We start from the raw sequence: 13,792 nt of genomic DNA, 5'->3' as shown, positions 1-13,792 counted from the left end.
AATTGAGATGTTACCACATGTTGCGCACATACATGCCCCAAGGGCACGTGTGTGTGTAACATGAAACTTTGCAAAATTCACTTTAGTGTATTTTTCAAAGTTTTTGCAAATTACCATCATGTTCAAATTGATGGTAATTTGCAATCCCTAATTGAGAATTCGCAACTTAGAATTGCATCATGCATTGCATTTAGGGAATCGCAATTTGCGATTCCCTAAATGTATTCGCAATTTAAGTAATCACAAATTTTGCGATTACTTAAATTGCGAATTTGCATTTGGGTTGATGCATCCCAAATGCAAAAATACTGGTCGCAAAGGGGCAGATTCTGCGAATCTGCCCGTTTGCGATCGCTGTATTCGTTGATGCATGTGCCCCTAAAAGTGTAGGAGTCACATGCCATCCATACTGGTAGGCAGTATATTTTGAGAGTGCTTGGTCAGGAGAAGCACAAACTCGGAGTCGAAAAAGAAACAGCACAGTTGGGAGTTTTCTCTAATAATAAGAATCTATTTTAAGCCAAATTTACGCTTTTTGCAACATTAATCAATGTTTTAATGTATACTTCGTAGTGTGTATGAAGTTTTATGATAAAAGTTAATAGATCACCTGCTGATCTGTTTACATTATATGCACTCTGTAATCTACTTGGTACAGGTTCTTTGCAGCAGGCATATTAACCCTCTGCACTAACTTCACATAAGTCAAAACCTCAACTTTACAAAACTCAGATCTCTCTCCTAGAAGGACATTAATCACAGAAGTTATCTTGACAGTTTTGTGAGGCCTGGTAATTGCTAAGGAAAGAAACACTGCAGCAGGCGCTTTCGAAACATAATAAACTTGCAAACACGGCGCTCCCAGGAGGCCAGCACCCGGTGTGGTGGCACCGGTCGCACCACCCTAAAGCCGGCCCTGGGCATATTTATGGCTGGGGCTGTGTCGTGCTTGAACCACGCAACATGATGCATGCACAGCACAAGCCCAAAATGTGATTTTTGAAGCCACGGAAGGTCACCTTGCATGCCCCTGACCAGCTTCATAAAACCAGTGTAAAGCAAGGCAGTGCAAATCGCTCTAGGAAGGCGTTCCATGGGCAATTCATGGGTGATCCCACGCAACTCCCATGGATTTTGATGCATGCCTGATTTACCAAAAGTGGTAGACGTGGGAATGTGCCAAAATGGTACGCCTTCCCAGGTGAGGCATAACGAGAAAAAATATCTTTATTTCTCCCTGTTGCTTCCTCTTACTATGTGTTCCGCATTCTGCAGAATACAAAGAAAGAGGTACATGCCTCAAGGGATTGTTTATGTGCAGGAAGATGCCCCTTCCTGTACAAAGACAATCCTCCTTACAACGCAGGTACCTTTGCACCATGACGGCGCCAGCGCAGGGACAAAGGCAGGAAGGTGCCATATTCTTTTCAATATGGCGCATTCCTGCCCTTTCCCTGTCATGCACCACAGCAAGGTGACTTGTTGCGCTGAGCAGCGTGACATTTTGAAAAATATTACCCTAATTTTCTGTCCATCAACGGTGCATTTAGGAGGACATACACTCTATAAAGTAGTTAATGTACAATAGAATAGTGAACCTTCCGACTTTGTCAGCTAGAGTGGTGGTTGCCACTGGGTCTGGTGGGAAGAGAAAGGTAAAAAAGAAACAAGGAAGGTTAAATATGAGGGTGAAGTATGGCGGTGTGAAAGAAACAGTAAATGAAGAAAAGAAAGAATTGAAGAAAGGTGAAAAGAAGAGTTGAAGGAAAGGGCAAGAAGGAAAGCGGAAAGATGAAAGCATGAACGGATGGAAAAATGAAAGGATGTAAGGACCGATGAAAGGATGGGTGAATGGTTGATTGAACAGATGGATGGAAGGGGGAAGAATTCTCAGGGTCCTACTTACTCATTCAGTGCCATTAGTAATATGAGTCAAAGCAAAAGATATTTTAAATTTCTGCGTCCTCTCGTGTTCATGTAGCGTATTCTTTGTCAATGTATTGCCAAGACGTGGTCTTGGCTGACTTTATAGTGCAAACCAAGCTGTTTTTACAAGTTGATCTAAGTTTAAAGACTGTTTATTTAATCTGATCAAATCATATATTTATTTGTTTGGACCTGACAGCATACATATTTTTTTGATAACTGACCTACTTATCTACATATTTCCGTATGATATGTTTTCTTGTCTAATTTCAACCCATTCTTGTTCATATCCTTTCCCATTATGTTCCATTGGATTGGACCAATCTCTGGCATGTGAATTGTCTACTGTACGGCACCCTCCCACAATTAGCAGGAGTTACTGGCCTCATCAGAGTTATGAGATCTGCTGGAACATGGTGGATCTGTTGTGTTCGACTCAGACATTTTGACTACTAGAATCATCTGAAATGTTCCTGCGAAACTCTGGGGGAAACAGGGAATGACCACAGGAACCAGGTGTGGTATTCCTGATTCCCTGGGAATTCCTAATTTTCAGAGGACCTTTAGGGATCAACTCGCGACCGTGGCCTCATCAGAGTTATGAGATCTGTGGAAACATGGTGGTTCTGTTGTGTTTTAATTCAGACATTTTAACTACTAAATCAGCTGAAATGTTTGGGCAAAGTTCTGGGGAAAATGGGAAAATTCCACAGGAAACGGGTGTGGTATTCCTGAATCCCAAGGAATTCCTAATTTTCAGAGGACCTTCAGGTATTAACTCGCGATCCTGCGCTCAGTCCCCTCAAAGTTACTGATGCCCCTCTTTATTGACGATAACTCTTGTTGGCAATACTAAACTGTTTACTATCATCTTGATATTGGGGCACCTGAGTGGTAAGACTAGAATTCTTCATGTTCCAATGGTCCACACTTTTTGCAATGAGCTGATAGGGGAATGGTGAAACATCAGTTTAACATTTGCTGTCTATATGCTCAATGCTACTTGAAATGGGCCATAAAGCAATATGCAGTTCTTAAGTGCTTTGGAATTAGGATCGGCGATGCAGCCGTGAAGCTACTGGTGGTCATGATGGACTGACATGCAGTGTAGCAGGTCTGATTTCAGATAGCAGCTAGGTTAAAGACTGAGAGAAAGAAACCTACTGATTCTACACTGATATCTTTAAGTGCACAGGGACCTTTAAGCTGTTGCCGGGGTAACAGTGTTGTGAAGCGGAACTGTTTATCTGAGATTGTGCATTATGTGGAAGTAATAAGCAAAAGTCACAAATAATCTATTTTGTTTTAAAGGAGCAAAATAAGTAAGATACAGGTGGCTGCAGGGAAACCAATTCTCTTTATTGATGTTCACACATTTCCAGATGCAACCCCAAACGCATGCGGTAAGCAACACACGGTGTGCTGTCCACAGACTACCTTAACAGACCACCACCCACAGACTGGTGTCTAAAGTGTATGCACAGAGTGTCCTCTAGTGGTAGTGCCTGGACAGAGCAGCGCAGGACACTGTCAGGAACTTCTCCCAGGCCGCGTGCACCTCAGGGGTGAAGGCGGCTCCCAGCTTGCAGGCCAAGACGATCACCAGGCAGTTTCCAAGGAGCTGAGGAGGAAAAACAAAAGGGACTGTTAATGATGGTGTCACAGGCAGAGAAACACGAAAAGCAGAAAACAAGAGACTTCATTACAGAGAAAGCCATTGTTTTTTCACCATTAAAGACAAAACCGAAAGCTAGACATCTGTCCAATCCAAGAGCCACAAAAATGATAAAAGATGATCTTTGTTCCTAGGGATGGTCCTCATAGGAGTGCTAGATCCCCTTTCTCTCTCTCTCTCTCTCTCTCTCTCTCTCTCTCTCTCAAACACACACACACTGTCTCTCTGTCTCCGTCTATTGCTCTCTTGTTATGTTATGTTATTTATTTATAAAGCACACTCACCTGCAAGGGTATCCTGACGCTGAGCAAGTGTGTGGGCCTAGCCCTGCCAATGGTAGGTTGGTTCAATGAAAAGCCAAATCTTCAGGTTCTTGCAGAATTCAAGAAGAGAGGGGGAGGCTCAAATACGGAGTGGGAGGTCATTCCATGCTTTAGGAGTGATGTAAGAGAGCGCTCGTCATCCCGATCTGGTTCTGTGTATGCTTGGGATGTGTGCAAATAGGAGTCCTGTGAGGCAGAAGTGTTGTTGTGGTTGATGGAAGGTGATGCGACTGTTCATGTAGGTGGGGCCTGAGTTGTGCAGTGCCTCCTTCACACACATTCTGAATCTCTTATCTCGCTCACACATTCAACTTTTTTTCATACTCAAGAATTCTCTTTATGATTCTTCTCTCACCGTCTGCATCACTCTTTTCCTTGCTATCACACACTCTCTTAGTCTTTTTTTCTCGTGAAGAAGGGAAAGCAAGGACTTTAAATGGTCACTAAATGTAAGCCAGTCAAGCATAGAACAGAGAGGAATGGATACTGTTCCAAAAGCAAGAATGCAAGACAGAGAATCAGCCGCTTCCTGTACAAGTGTGATGAAACCTGGGAACCTTCAGCAAAAACCATGGAAGATCTCACTGTGCTGGATGGAACATTCATGGGGTGGCATTTTTCCGGTAAAATAAAATATAGGACTTTGTTTATAAATATATGGGCCCAGATATAATACTTCGGTGCTCCCATCCCAGGAGGCACGGGCAGGAATGATGCAACACGTGCTGTAAGCAGGAGTGACCTTTCGTTGCCTGATGTGTTGAGTGCCGCAGTGTGGTGTGAGGGCGATGCCTCGAGGCACTTCTCGCCTTCTCTGTAGGATAGAATCCACCCTGGTGACCACCCCACCCTCTAATGACGTCTTAGAAGGAAATCTGGAAGGTCTCTGGGACCAGCATGCATTTCACCTACAGTGGCAAATGAAACACTGCACATTGCAATGCTGTCTTTAGGCCCATTCCACGTGACCCTAAGGAGTGCCCACTTTCTCCTGGCCACCCACGAGACTGGTAGAAGCTAATATGCGTGCATTGTGTGGGTCTACAGGTTACCTAAGGGGATCTTGTGCTTCATTTGCACCGGTGGTTGCAGGTGGCGGTCACCTGCTTTCATTTGTGTGGCCCAGGACGGATTCTTTATCATCACATTTTGGCCCAGAGTAAGAGAGAGAAAGGCTGAAAAGGGAGAAAGGAGGTAGCGAAACATACGGAGACAGTGACAGTGGAAGGAAGAAGAGAGAAGAATCTCCAAGAAAGGGAGAAGGAGACAGGAAATGCAGGGTGGTGAAAGAACGAGGAACAAGCAACTAAGGAAGAACCATCTTGATTATTCCGCAACCTGGCATTTGGTAGAGCTGGCTGCATGCTTCTAAGAACTCTGGACGCCTGCACCTACTTATTTACTCTATTTACTTATTTATTTATTTATTTATTTGTTTGTTTGTTTGTTTATTTGTTTGTTTGTTTGATTGCTACAAATAAAGCACTCATCCACTCATAACAATAGATACTCCCATACAACACTCCAAGGTTGGTCCTTTGCTAGAAATCCCCATGAACCAGATCCATCGGGTAACTTGTCTCTAAGGACCAATAGTATGGCAGAAGGGCTGCTTTAATGTACTAATCCAGCTGTAGGAGTCCTGTCTTTATATTGTGCCTTATGTCTGTTGCCTGCCTGCTGTTCTTCTTCTTGGGTGCCACGTGCTATGTTACCTCACAGATCCCATGGTCATTCTACTCCATTGAAGAGTGGTGCAAGCTGATTTCCACCAGAGACGTGCATCACTTGTTCAGGGAAGTCTAGTGCCCTCCACTATTCAAGCTCTTCGCAGTCCTTGAGCGTGTCCCTGCACTGGGACCACCCCAAGAAGTGACCTTCCAGGGTCGCATACCATGGTTGGCCAACAGCGTACCCCATCTCTACTATCCAACTCTCCCACGGGATCTAAATTCTCCCTTCAGGCAGACCTCATGGCTTCCACCTACCCAACACAATGCCCATTGCAGAAATGCTTATATCGGCCTACAGGGGGCCTTTCGGGACATTAACATTCTTGTTAAGTAGCATGTCTCATGTTTAAATGTCATCACTGCCGGAGGCAGGTCAGACTACTCATGCTTAATTTGTAAAAATAATAATAATAATACTAATAAGTGCCATGGCCAATATATACCTCAGGATGCCACTACATATTCACTGCGACTGTTAGTGGTGGCAAATGACAATACCAAAGCTACCTGCTGACCATCACACTCTGGCAAATCTGACAATTTGGAATACTCTGGGTCACCCAAAGCTGTAAGAATGGCCTGGACATACTGGTATTTTATTTTTTTAATATACATTGAATGATTAAATATGCAGCTAATGTTCTCTGTTTAATTATAGATGTACAGTGCCACCATGTGGTGGGATGTCATAAAAATGTGCCTGAGTTAAAAAAAAAAACACAAGAGCAAGTGCTGAGCCCCGACAAACACCAGTAAAAATTAAGCACTGATGAATGCTAGACTGGGGTTACAGTACTGGAGGGAACGCTCACAAATGAAGGGGTGCAGTGCTGGTGTAAGGGTCCCGTTGGGTGATGGTCACACTGCTGAAAGGAATGCAAACTGCTGTGGGGAACAAACACTCTGGGGCGTACATGGTTGCAGGGAGGACACATCCTTCAGGGAGTGCACAGTGCTGGAGTTAAGGAACACTCGGGAGCAGGCTTCTTCCAAGAGTAGCTCATAAGCTACTGGGAGCTCTCCAACTACCTGTAAGTAGCTCTCCTCTGTACATCCCAGGCTACTGAATTGGAGCCTTTTGCTTTGAATTACTGTATGTATGGCAAAATCGAATATTCAAGACAAAAAAATTATTTTCAGAACTCATAAGCTGATGTTCGAAGAAAATGGCTGAATTGCCAAAATATATTTAAAGCTGATTTTTGAGTGAGAAATCGTGTGAGGAGAATTATTACTGATATCACTTCTGTGCCAGGGGCCCTACGCTGTGACTGGCATGTATTTCCTACGTAGAAGCATTCCAAACAGACAGAGCCTTTTTAAAATTACTGCTGGCAACCCTGGCTGATGCACTGAGGCTATCACTTCTGGTGACCTTGTATAGGCTGGCCACTTTTGTAATCTTGTCTGAAATGGCCATTTTTACAACACTATAAATATTAATAGCTCGCAATGATTTCATTTGAACATAAGTAGCTATTATCACACGAAAGGTTGGAAACCCCTGCTCTGGAGGAAACATGCACTTCCAAAGAGGAGCGCCCCCTGCTGGAGGGAGGCCATGGTGCTTGAGGCAGGACATGCTGCAAGAGATAGCTGGCTCTGCGGGGGGAAGCATACTCTGTGGGGTTACAGACCACACTGCTGGGAGAACTGGTAGGACTTTGAAGCAGGAGACAAAACTGCAGGGTGCTCACGCTGCTGGATCCTGAACTCTGGCACACTGCTGCTCGAGGCGACACACCACTGGGTGTTCTAAAACTCACAGGGCACTCAGAGGGCGCTGCTGTTGGGGCCCCACGCTGTGAGAGGCCTAGAACACTAACGTAGCTGCGGCCCTTTGGTGCTGGAGCCTGTCAGGTGGCAAGACACTGCTCAAAGGAAAGCACCAGGGGGGGTGGGCGTGGGGTGGTGGGATACACTGCTGCTGCTTTTAGTGGATGGGGCAGATATTGCAGCACTGATGCAAAACCGACCCCCTGTACCAAAAATGGCCCCTACCGGTCCAAAACTGTCTCACACCCTTCCGGCCCACATTGAAAACGCCCGGTGCCCGGCTACAGCCAGTCCAGCCCTGGAGAGCACTCGGCTGGAGGGAACCTCCACTGCAGGGTTCTGTGCCACTCATAGAGCCCTGAATGTACAAAATGCCACTGCTGGTGCTTCGGAGCTCTAACAGGACTGTTCTGAAGGGAGCACGTGCTGCTTTTAGGCAGATAAATTACTGGTTAGCTTCTGTCCAATTATCCAGGAAAAGTGTTTTGAACCCTGATTAGGCATTGGATCCATAGCTCTCAAGTTTCCCAGGTCCAAGCATGAGTGGCTCATCTAGTTCACATGTTGCCCTTGCATTCTGGGACTTGTAGTCCTAATTTTATAATGGGATGAACGAGGCCACATGCCCTAACAAGCATTTGCAATGCAATAGGTCTCGCATTTACGTGAGTTTGAGCTATTGGCATTGTAAATGACAATGCCTTATATTTATGTTTTGGTTTTTAAAGCATAAAATAAAAGGCATTGTCATTTACAATGCCAATAGCTTAAACTCATGTAAATGCGAGACCTATTGCATTGCAAATGCTTGTTTGTCTTAGAAAACCTGGCCCCAAACCCTGTGGGAGGGGGTTTGCCCCTGAACTAGTTTGGAGTGACCCCAAGAAAGGGTTTGCTGCTATCATAGCCACACCTCTGGGTGGGCACAGAGAGCGCTGACCAAGGGGAGAAAGGTTGTGCCACAATGGATTTAGGAAAAGAGGGGTACAGTGGGATAACTTACAGTAACACACATAGGAAGTGCTGGAAACATGGGCAAAGCCACTCCTGGGAACTTTTACCCCATTGGATAGGGAGTGGCCAGGAGTTTTCTCCATCCACAGGTTTGCACTGGTCAAAATGTGGCATCCCCAGTACCCCCTGGTACACTCCTGTACCTGTGAATATTAGAAGAAGAACTTGCCTCTTGTCTGAAAACGAGAAGGAAGACTGGACCTCGTGGCATTGAAGTGACTCCAAGGGTCAGATGGCTGACCTCCTGTTTGAGCTACGGGGACACAACAAGCTTCCAAGGGCCTCTTTTCCTGCAACTGCCCAGATGACCAGTTCAGCTTGGCCTGCTATGAACTGTACTGCTGGCCCGTGTTCGAGTGAATCCTTACTCCCTAGTAGTGCTCCCCAAGTTACTCGTTATGTCTCTAAACTGCAAGAAGTGGGACTTTAAAACTTTTTTCCAGCTTTGTGCCTGGAGAACCGATAGAGACTAGGATCGCAGTCGAAGTTGCAGCCTTTGATTTGCTGATTGGACCCAACATGAGAGATTGCGTGGTTGAAGGAGATCCGACTTCCAGAAAGGTTTTTAAGTCCGAGCGTAGATGGCCTCATCGGTACCGACACCGAGGACCGTTTGATCGACGTCTAGGTCTTCCTGGGCATGGACTTTAGACTTCGCCTGCTTAGAACTTTCTCACTTTCATCAACAACCCACCGTTACCCCGTTCTTCGGCAACCTGCTGGTATCGGCCCACTTTGGATCTAACTTACAGCTTGCCCCGCCGATGAATTGTCGACTACTACTTTTTCTCCACAAATGTTTCTAAGTCAGAAGATAAACTTTCCACTGGACAACCCTGGCCCCAGTGGTTGGCACTTTGTGCGTTTATGCGCTATTTTGAAAACAAACCTTACAAATTCATATCTTCAGCTCAGATTTTTTGTTCTTTTTATGTCATTTTATTTATAAAAAGATTTTCAAATTTCCCACATTGGTTTGGGATTGTTTTTGTGTTGTTTTTTTCACATTATAACTTTTTGACCGTACCATAAATACTTTACACATTGCCTGAAAGCTAAGCCTAGTTACCTTGATCCAAGCTAACAGAAGTGACTTTAGTGGTTCACCCTGACGAGGATTGTGATTTTTTGTTTGAGGTGGGTTCCCAACCTCCTAAAATAATACTCCAATGTATTACAGTACACGAAGCGCCTATGCCTCTGTGGAACTGGTGTAGGTGAGGCGCTGTGCTTTTGCACCGGTTGCAGTTTGTCTCCAGTGCCTGTGCACATGGTACAACTGCTGTGAAGGGATTCTTTTTTTGTATCAGTTCATCTTTTGGGGGTAGTACAATGCCTTCCAGTGCCTGTGGCCATGGTACTGGAAGCCTGCATGCCGCTTTGGAACGGGTGCAAGCAGTGCTGCTGTGTGTGTACACATGATGCGGATAGTCGCGCACTGGCTGTACATATGGTACTGGTAGTCCTGGTGCACCTCTGTACAGAGAGGTCTATTGTGTCAGGTGAACCTTGTTTACAAAGTGGCGCAGGTACAGCTGCTTTGTCCTGGTAGCCTTGCAGTGCTTTGTGCACGCGGTGCAGCTCATAGCACTGCTGTCCGGGGAGTCACGCTGCCTTGGGTTGCCTTTTCCAGGCAGTCCTGCCGCTTCTGTGTCCCCGGAGCAGGTACAATAGGACTGCCGCGTGCACATGTTGCAAGCAGCAGTACGGCTATCCGGTGAGCACTAGTGTCTCAGTGTACTTGAGGCAGGTAATCGCCTCTGTGCACGTGGGGCCGATGGTTTGCAGTGCCTGTCAGTCTGGCGTCTGATATCTCTGCACACGTCACACGGTTCTGCACTATGTAACAAAATATGCTGCTTTTGTGCAGGCAGTACTAGAGCTGCCACTGTTTGCACGCGCTCCTCTTTAAATTACGACTGTTTTACTACTAGCACAATAATCTCAAGCCTTCTAAAGGCGATAGATAACATAAGCGCCATTTGCTCGGCTTAATCATAAAACCGTGTATTTACAATAGCACGCGCCGCTGCATGCGGTACATAAATCGTATTATGCAAAAACAGTGGCTTAGCGAGGCAGCGCATTTCGAGATAGTGCTCTGCTTCTTATCATGCGCTCAGTAAATAGTCATGCGACAAAGCAGAGCCCTCTCTTACGTTTATTTTCTTACATCCGTTTTCAGCTACAGAAAGCCGAGCTACTCAACACGCAACAGTCCTCGCCGTGGCACAGGTTCAAATGCCAGCGCACCCCGCTCCGCCTTTCAACATTTTCAGATCGTTAACGGGTGCCATTTAGTTGAGATTCCATAGTATTTATGACTGGCATTATGTGCCTGGAGCAGTTTTGCCCACCATACGCGCTACATTTGAATGCGCGCAGCTGGTAATGGGATTCTCGGTCCTGCCACCCTCTCGGTACGCAGCAGTACTGAGGTTGCAGCCGGTAGCCCTGTGTGCTGCCAATGCGCAGTGGTTTCGATTCAGCGTATAAAATAACTGGGAGCTTTCTGGAGCGCGCTGCGCCGGGGAAGCCTCAGCCGTCCTCCGTGAGTGCGAGACCGCGTCTCTGATGACACTCTGATCGCTTCCCTCTTCCCCAGCCACCAGCCCTCTCCACCTCCTCGCTGGCTTGGTGGGCAGAGAGCCGCAGACGTTGGCATCGGCGGGCAGGGCACGGTGCAGAGCTCCCAGGTCCGACTTCCTGCGGGAAAAGGTAGGTGTCAAGCTCTTTTTTTTTTCATTTTAAAGCCGTTTTATTTCCAGACCGCGGATTGTGTACTTTTGCTGCTGCCGGTCTTCACGAGACTCCTGGACTCGGGCGGTCGCGGGGGTGCTGCGGGCACCGAGGCAGCTGCTCAGCGCCTAGCGGTCTGCCGTCACAGCGTCGTGGCGCTGAGCCGTGAGAGCAGTTTGTAAGCAAGTGGAGGTGTGGATGAGACGTGCTTCAGAAACTACTAGATTGTGCATCATACATTTGAGCTAATCCTGGCGTCTCAGTCAATAACGTGTGACCCTGGTCAAATAGCTTAATCTCCCTATGGGCCATTACCTCCTTTTTGCCTTGGCTCAGAGACAGGTTGTCCAGCATTAAGCGTTTATAAAATACACATAGTGACATTGTCTATAACTTATTTATTTTAAAGGGATGTGGTTTTAATCTATGATTGGAGGAACGCATTTGGCCAGGGCACTGCGAGCTTGTTGCTTCACACCTGCACTCACTTTATTAACGGCAGGTTGCAGGAGCGGACTCGCCTGCAATAGTTATCGTGTGTGGGCAATCGGTGTGACCGGCCGTTTCAGGTGCAGGCAGTGTGCATCAACGGTTAGTGCACGTGCGTGCGAGTGCTCTCAGGGTTTACAGCTACTACAGCATGCCTAGCGAGGGGGCTTCTAAGCTCACAGAGTTAACACTGGCTCGGAGCGTGCAAGACCCCTTGGGTGGAGCTATGATTGTGTTATTTGGAGTGTCTGAAAGGAACAGGTTTTCTGCTTCTGCCCTGATATACGTTGCCTCAAGGAAATAAGCGCGCGGCCCAGGCAGGAATCTCTCTATTATCACCGCACCTGACAACACACAGTTGCGCCTGTCTGTTTTCATTTGTGTGTGTGGATGCTGAGCATCAGTGAGAGGCCAGAGCGTGGCAGCGGGATGCTGTCACACCCCTCCACCAGAGGGGCGCAGACGTGAAAGTGAAGCACTAATCAAGATCTGAGAAAACAAGCATTGGCCGCACGCGCGCCTCGCGCTTGAAGTTTAAAAAAAAAAGAAAAACAAGCCCGGCGGAGCGGACCCTTTGAAGTGCTCCCAAAAGGCGGATTGCATGGCGGCACGATGCGCGTGATTGTGCGCGTGCTAGCCATGCAATCCGCTTTTTGGGAGCACTTTTGAAACCCGTATTCTATAGTCTCGCTTTGCAATCGCTTACGCGATAGCAAGGCGAGACCTAAAAATCAAGGATAAAACTTGGACTGGATGAGCTACTCACGCATGGAGCTGGGAAACACTAGAACTCTGCTGAAAGAGTCAAGATGATTTTGTTCTGTCCATCAGGAGCATTTTCCAAATTACAAAAATAGACCGTTACTGGATGCAGCCTATTTCGAATGTTAAATGGCTGGTGCATGGTAGGCATGTTAGTTTGCGATGGCCGATAGACTCACTAGCCAAACCTACAGTTCTTCAGTATTATAGTGGTATATTGATCTAATGTTTTTCAATATTTAAGTGTTCTTGAGCCCGTAGGCAATAACTACTGTTAATTACCCTCCCTGTAGAAATGGACCCAAGTTGCAGACCAGCGGAGGTAGGGTAACACCTATGTTATAGCCACAAAGGGAGCATTATGTTTGGTGGAGAACAAGAGCGTAGCCCCCTCAACACCGCTAGAAGGCAGTGGTAATAGTCCGATAGTGGCCATTTGCTAGGAATCCCCATGGGTTTAACTGCAGGGCAAAACGACTTTAATTACCCTGCCTTCATTATGGGCCCTTGCCTGTGGTTTGGGCCAAATCCGCGGGAGGGCGGATAACAGCTGTTAATGTCCACATTCTGTTTCAAGCATCCAGCTAAGATCATCTGGGCTACACCAGAGCCATCGCGTGCACTCGAATTCACTTGAGGTTGCAACAACAAACCAACCTCGTGGCACACTGGCTCTGTAAACATAGCATGCCCGAGCCAAGGCACCGAACTTTGCAGCCACCACCATCACAGTTGGAAAGCACGCCATTTTAGCCCAAAATAGGCCTGGGGGCAAACAAAAAGCCATAGAGAGTCTAGAGGAGAGATGATAAATAGAAAGGTAATCTGAGTGGACAGAGATAAGGCTTGAAAATCAAGAGATTTTATGAATTAAGAGAGTGAGTAAGATCAGCGAATATTGAAGTTAAGGATGGATGGGCATGGAGTGACACAACAGATGGCAGTAAATACCTGGACAGGGTTTCTTGCCCATCAGCTGCCACGTCCCCCTGTGCCCACACAGCGGCGATGGCGGCCTTCTCTTCTGCTGTCCACTGGACCATCTTTGCTGGCGGTGTCTGGAGATTGGCTGAGCCTGAGTCTGCTGCTGGAAGCTGCTGCTGCTGACGGCCTGCCAGGCCCTCTGAGATTTATAGGGCAAGCAGCCAAGTTTTCATTCCGCTGAGTCCGCTGGGCCCTCTTATCTCCTCAGCCAGACTCGCCACCCTTCCCACTCAACCCTTTTTTGACGCCATCTTGAAGCAGGTTTTACGCTTCATTCATCACGTTGCCAGATTCCTGCACTCAGACCGGGCCAAAAGACTGCTGGCGCTGCTGGGTCTGAAGTGAATGCTCGGTGGTGATCAGTTGAAGGA

The 13,792-nt window shown here is 46.8% G+C and overlaps 1 protein-coding gene across 1 annotated transcript; it reads right to left on the bottom strand.

The window, feature by feature from the left end:
- Window positions 1-3,273: 3,273 nt before the first annotated feature.
- LOC146811624 (hemoglobin subunit beta-2-like) lies at window positions 3,274-13,542 on the bottom strand. The gene is made up of 3 exons (XM_085615087.1): window positions 13,389-13,542; window positions 3,633-3,684; window positions 3,274-3,547 (listed from the first exon to the last, which is right to left on the bottom strand). Exons 1-3 carry the CDS (start codon window positions 13,478-13,480, stop codon window positions 3,419-3,421), a joined length of 273 nt encoding a protein of 90 aa, XP_085471213.1. The 5' UTR covers window positions 13,481-13,542; the 3' UTR covers window positions 3,274-3,418.
- Window positions 13,543-13,792: the final 250 nt, after the last annotated feature.

This window comes from Triturus cristatus, chromosome 7 (genome assembly GCF_964204655.1).
Source record: "Triturus cristatus chromosome 7, aTriCri1.1, whole genome shotgun sequence".
NCBI classification, from domain to species: domain Eukaryota; kingdom Metazoa; phylum Chordata; class Amphibia; order Caudata; family Salamandridae; genus Triturus; species Triturus cristatus.
Note: the sequence above shows the minus strand (reverse complement) of the source record. Positions and strands in the feature narration are given on the sequence as shown.

Coding starts and splice junctions, on each gene's coding strand:
- LOC146811624 (XM_085615087.1), bottom strand. CDS start 13,480: ATGGTCCAGTGGACAGCAGAAGAGAAGGCCGCCATCGCCGCTGTGTGG. Junction 3,685..13,388: donor GGGCAAGAAACCCTGTCCAG/GTATTTACTGCC, acceptor TGGATTGGACAG/ATGTCTAGCTTTCGGTTTTG. Junction 3,548..3,632: donor AAAAAACAATGGCTTTCTCT/GTAATGAAGTCT, acceptor TTTCCTCCTCAG/CTCCTTGGAAACTGCCTGGT.